This window comes from Quercus lobata, chromosome 7 (genome assembly GCF_001633185.2).
Source record: "Quercus lobata isolate SW786 chromosome 7, ValleyOak3.0 Primary Assembly, whole genome shotgun sequence".
NCBI classification, from domain to species: Eukaryota; Viridiplantae; Streptophyta; class Magnoliopsida; order Fagales; family Fagaceae; genus Quercus; species Quercus lobata.
In genome coordinates this window covers 28,983,750-28,990,202 of record NC_044910.1, presented here as the reverse complement: position 1 = coordinate 28,990,202, position 6,453 = coordinate 28,983,750, and the positions used below count along the sequence as shown (strand labels likewise).

At 31.9% G+C, this 6,453-nt stretch overlaps 1 protein-coding gene across 1 annotated transcript; it reads right to left on the bottom strand.

Annotated features, from left to right (window-relative positions):
- Positions 1-2,024: 2,024 nt before the first annotated feature.
- On the bottom strand, positions 2,025-2,513 carry LOC115951855 (DNA damage-repair/toleration protein DRT102-like). Its single transcript, XM_031068986.1, has one exon. It carries the CDS (start codon positions 2,511-2,513, stop codon positions 2,025-2,027), a length of 489 nt encoding a protein of 162 aa, XP_030924846.1.
- Positions 2,514-6,453: the final 3,940 nt, after the last annotated feature.

The following is a 6,453-nucleotide window of genomic DNA, read 5'->3' as shown; positions in this document are numbered from 1 at the left end:
GATCCCATATGGGCGGCGAATGGAGCTAGGTGTTTTATTCCTTTACAAGTATTATATGTTGTTGAATAAAAATTGATAAAAACAGAACTTTACGGGTGTATCATTCTTGACTAAAGGAATCAGGTTTGGGACTATGCATAAAGTTGAGCTCTGTTGATATAGTTGATAGCATGATTAGACCCTGATCCACAAAGCCACCTTTAAAAGGAAGGAAACAACACCAAACAATCATCAGTTTGGTCCGACGGGAGACACTCTTATGCTTAAGTTGACAAATGTAATTTCATAAAAAAAAAATAATGATAATAAAAAGTTGACAAATGTAAGGTTTTCACAAAGTAAGTAATGGCTAGAGAGGGTTTCGTTTTGTGCATAGGGTGTATGATGGATTCCGAAGGGTAATTAAATTTTATGATATTCGCATGTCACTTATAACTTAGAGAGTGATTCTCGAGGCCTATAACTTTGAGTGCCAATCCTATGATTTATGGGATTCTTTCTTGAAATGCTTACTTAGCTTATTCCTATTGTTATTCATTACTTGTGCCAATTCTCATCCTTAAGTTGCTTGTCAAGCTGGGCTTTAGGAATTCACATCTTCTCAACATCTAGTGGCAAATTTTCATGGTTATAAAAACCGATAAGGTCAAAAATTAACTTTTGTTCCTGATTTTTGGTTTTTATCTATTTTTGACTAGTTTTAGGACTTTTTATTGGACCGGATTGGTACCTGATTCTAGGTTGAACTAGTTTAACCGGCTGGTCCAATTCAGTTTTTAAAATATGCAATTTTTTCAAGAATCATGAGAGGAACATTAGAAAATGATGTGGTCTTGATGACTTAGTACACAATATTTTTACCCATTAGAACTTGTGAATTCAGGATATATCATATATCTAAAAAAACTCATGATTTTATTAGCCCAAATAATTTTATTACCTTATGATTTTGTATTTTTCATCCAAGACCCATATGTGTAAATATGGAAATTTATTGGGATCTCATTATGTGATATATAAGAAATGATACAGGTCATGCGTCTTGATCCAAGACGAAAATATGGACAGTACTGAACCCATTACATGACGCAAGAGAAACACGGGATGTGAGCTTGTTTTGTGATTCAAATAAAATATAAGCCATGAGCCCAAGTTGAAAAGAAAAAAAAGAAAAAATGTAGATCGTGAGCCCATTCCATGAAGAAAGGAAATATGGACCACAATTCCAACCTGTTAGGCATAAGGAATTTTGGAAAAGCCCAAGATTGTCCATACCCGCAATAAGATCCCTCCACGACTTTCCAGCAACCCAACTGTGGTGCCAAGCCAGCGTAGTTATGGTCCACTTAATTAAGTGCCTCTAAAAAAGATAATTCAACCTTTCTTGGAGCCATTCCAAATTCTTGAACCCAAATTCAACCATGAGCAATCTATTCCTATGTGGTCTCGATTACAGTACTTGTTTGCCAAATGTGAAGCCCATAAATTAATTCATGCCCACTATTGTGTTTGTGGGCTCTCAACGAAAGTTTTGCAAACAAAGTTAGGGTTTTTAGGCCTAGTTACATTCAATCCTAATCATACTTTTATTTTAGACGAAAAGCATACATTTTTACGTGATTTTCACTTTGGTCCTTAACTTTTTTTTTTTTTTTTTCCACCGCTTTTAGTCCTTATCCTGGAAAACGCATCTCATTTTTGTCCCTGCCATTACACCAAAGACGGAAATTGCACAGATGACAAACGGAGTGCACTGTTAGCACACTAAAAGCTGACATGATCATTAAAATAATAATAAAAAGTTTATTTGGCATTAAAAGATGTCACGCCAGCATCTAAATTAAAAAAAATTAACTAAATAAAAAAATAAAAACAGAATTAAAAATCAAAATTCACATGAATTTAGATCTAATAATATCTTGAACAAGAACATCAATCCAGATTTAAGAACTCAAAACTAAAAACCAAAAATCACAAATAACTCAGAAAATAATAACACAAAATTAAACATCAGATCCACAAAATTAAACAGCAGCCTTAGCAGTCTCAAGATCCTCATCAAATAAAATATCCCATTTCCTTTCCCACCTAATGAAAAACTTAGTATCCTCATAATACTTCACTCTATGCACATCCCCAACAGGAGTAAACAAAAAATCCCCAACACCCAAATCATACCTCTCCTTTTTGCTCAAATTCCACACACTTTTCTTCCCCTCCATCACCACCAAATCATGCCCAAAAGTATGATAATGAGCCGGCTCCACACTCCCAACTTTAAACCTCACAATAGTCAATGTGGGAGTCTCTCTCAAAATCTTCATAGACCCACCTGGGATTATATTGATCGGATTCAATTTCCTATTCTTCACCAAACAACAAATAGCACATTTTACAGATTCATCAGACTGAGAAGAACCAGCCCACCAGCGCCAACGAGGTTCGTACTCTTTGGATCGAAGACCTCCAATACTGGATGGACGAGAATTATCTCTGGATCGGAGACCCCGCATCACTTTTCTACATGCTTTTTATTCATTTTTGGTTTTTGGGTTTTGATATGTGAGATTGTGTTTTGTGTGTGTGTGTGTGTGTGGTTTTTTTTTTTTTTTTGGTTATGCGGTTTAGGTGTTTGATTTATCATCTCTGAGACTTCTTTATCAGAATGGTTGTTTTGTTACATACCCATTTTTTGTTTTTCGATCCTGTTCATGTTTCTGTTATCTTTTGATCATGAAACTTTGTGGGCTTTACATTATGTGGTGCAAGGAGAAGGGTTTCCCGTTGTTCTTATTCATGGATTTGGTGCTTCTGCATTTCAAATCTAAGTGTGTGTGTTTATTTTTATTTTTATTTTTTTTTAATTTCTGGGTTTGTGTTCTTAGATCTGGGTTTGTGTTCTTGTTCAAGACACATTTAGATCTCAATCCATGTAATTTTTAGTTTTTAATTCTGTTTTTATTTTTTTTATTTAGTTAATTTTTTTTTTAAATTTAGATGCTAACATGGTATTTTTTTAATGCCAAATAACATTTTTTATTATTATTTTAATGGCCACATCAGCTTTTAGTATGCCAACAGTGCACTCCATTTGCCACCTATGCAATTTCCGTCTCTGATGTAATGGCAGAGACAAAAACGAGATGCATTTTCCAAGATAGGGACTAAAAGTGGTGGAAAAAAAAAGTTAGGGACGAAAGTGGAATAAAAAAGTTAGGGACCAAAGTGGAATTGCGTGAAAATGTAGGGACGAAAATGTGGTTTTCGCCTTTATTTTAACTAGAAAATATTATGCGCAATGCGCGGAGACTTTATAGTTTCATTTGAAATCATTTTTATGTATATTATGCTTATGTAATATGTATCTAGGTCTCAATTGATAGAAATAACAAATTATTTGTTCTTATCAATTTCTTTAAATAAATTAACAATAAATAAACCTAAACCACACAAAATAGTTCAAAAGTTGAGAATTTAAAAATTAAAAATTAAAAAACTTCCTTAAGAGAAACCAAGAACTTAAATGAGTATCCCTTATTTTTCTTCTTTATAGTAGATTTTCTTTAACACAAGAATGATTCTGTGGAAAGACCATTGATGAATATATATAAGTTTTGAAATTTTGATAATAGATTTTTAGTTGGAGTAGGATTTTTAGTTTGATAAAGTTTTAGCTAAATTAAATTATAATTAAATCTTATCCCTTAATTCGAGGAAATATATCCTAACAATTAATAAAACGTAAGATTCAACTTGAGGGGGAAAAAAGCGTGGGGTGTTGTGTGGGATTCTGGATTTCTATTAAGAATTTTTTTCTCCTAGGGAAGGAAGTTAAAAAAAATTATAATAGACTTTTAGTTTGAATAGAATTTATATTTGTTAAAATTTAAATGATAAAGTTTTATGTAAATTAAACTATTGTTAATTTTATCCCTTTTTTTTAAAGAAAATATATCCTAACAATTAATAAAAAATTAATTTAATAATTAATGAGAGTAGTTTTTTATTAGGAAAAAATTTGTTCAAGAGAAAGAGAGAGAGTGAGAGTATTATATAAATTTATTAACTATGAATCTATAGAACATGTATATCATTCCAATACAAATACATATGCATAAGTTTCAACTCGAAAAAAAAAAAAAAAACATGGGGGTGCAAAAGAGATTTTATGGAAAGACCATTGGCGAACATATTTAAGTTTTGAAATTTTGATAATAAATTTTTAGTTGGAATAAAATTTAAAATTTTGAAACTTAGATGCATATTGCATGTTTAGTTAAAACACTTATTTTTATTTTATTTGAAGAAATTGATAAGAACAAATAAGTTGTTGTGTCTATCAACTTAAATTTAGATGCATGTTACATGTTTTGTTAAAAAATTTATTGTTATTTTTATCTAAAATAAATGTTGCATGTTTTGTTAAAATATTTATTATTGCTTCATCTAAAGAAATTGATAAGAACAAATAAGTTGTTGTGTCTATCAACTAAAACTTAGATGCATGTTGCATGTTTTGTTAAAATAATTATTGTTATTTTTATCTAAAATACATGTTGCATGTTTTGTTAAAATATTTATTATTACTTTATCTAAAGAAATTGATAAGAACAAATAAGTGTTGTTTTTATCAAATGAAATTTAGATGCATGTTGCATGTTTTGTTAAAACACTTATTGTTATTTTATTTAAATAAATTGATAAAAACAAATAAGTTGTTGTCTTTATCTAAAAATTTCTTTATTCAAAATATTGTTGTAATTTAGTGAAGCTACTTGGCACAATTACGATTTTTAAACTCAACTTTTATTATATAATATATGATATGATATATTGATGGATTGTGGGTTTTAGTTAGCTCAACTAGTAAAGTCTCTGATGGTTGTATAATTGATCTGGGGTTCAATCCCCGCCTACACCAAAAACTGATTGGTGTCTTAGTCTGATGATAAAGAGTTATCATCACGCCATAAGTTGAAATTCACTCAAATATATATATATATATATATATATATATTGATGGATTAGAAAATTATGTTAAGAGATGCGACAGAGTCTGCTAAAGAATAATTATAAGAGAGATGCCTACCCTAGGAGGGGTGGCCTAGCGGTAAGGATCCCACACGCATGTGCAATGATCCTTCGTTCAAACCCTAGTGGGTACTGGGGATGGGAGGTGGGAGCACTTGTGCATTGCGCCTTACTACTAGCTCTCTTGGGGTACTAAGATGAGGTCTGTGGCCCCCCAGTCACAGTAGCTATAGTTCAATCCAACATTCCCTAGCGAGGGGTGCCCCATGGTCACGCCCAAGGGGGTGAGTCACACATGGTCACCCCCGTCCCCCTTTTTCTCATCAAAAAAAAAAAAAAATATATATATATATATATATATATAATTTGTAGTTTATTGATTTGTTTAGTAATTGGATAGATAAATACTGTTCTACAGGCAAAAATGTCCAAATACCATCTTTTGGCCAAAATAATTAGCAATCTACCACTGTTTGAGAAATATTTAGCAATTTACCACTTTTTTAAAACTCAAATTTGTGAAACTCAAGTTTGACAAAAACTCGAGTTCTATAATGGCACATGCCGACCTGGAAATTTTTAATTAAAAAAATATAAAAGTTGAGCTCTATGTACTCGAGTTATGCATCACAGAATTAAATTGTTGGGTGCAATTGATGTTTGAGAGTGCAAGTGGCAGATCAAAATAATTGCAGGAGAGTACCAATGCTAGAGTGATTAGTTGTAGAGGGTAGCAGGTGTTTCTGATAGTTGAGGAGTAATGGCAAAGAGTTCACAAAATTCCTTGTTTTTCGAAAAGCATTAACTAATGTTATACAGCTGCACTAATTGAAGACTAAGTGAATGTTTGGATATAGCTGAAATGATTTTTCAGCTGCATCCAGCGTCAGGCAATAGGTCCCGTGCACTGTTCACGGGACCCACAAACCTTTTTTTTTTTAGCAAAACTTTCATTAAAAATGGGTCTCATGACACTATTTACACATTTAAAAATTATTTTACTACAAATGTTTTCAATTTTCAGTTTTCAGCAATAAGCGGTATCCAAACAAACCCTAAGTTCACTATGTTGACTTCATCCTAGAAAGTTCCTTGGCAACGTGGATGACTTCAATTTGGGAAAGAAAGTTCCTTGGCAACTAGCTGCACTAATTGAAGACTAAATGCATAATTGTTGGGTTTCACAGGTGGAACTTGAGTTTTATTTTGATGGTCAAATTTTCACACAACTCGATTGAATAGAGCTCGAGTTCCATGTTGCAAACTTTATTAACTCAAGTTACATGTGGATTTTTTTATTTATTTAAAAAAATGTCAAGTTAGCACATAATTAAACTTGAGTTACATGTAAAACTCGAGTTTCATAAACTCGAGTTTTAAAAAGTGATAGTCTGTTAAATATTTCCCAAACAATGGTAGATT

Bases quoted from the DNA above. Each gene is read 5' to 3' on its own strand.
- LOC115951855 (XM_031068986.1), bottom strand. From the start codon at position 2,513: ATGCGGGGTCTCCGATCCAGAGATAATTCTCGTCCATCCAGTATTGGA.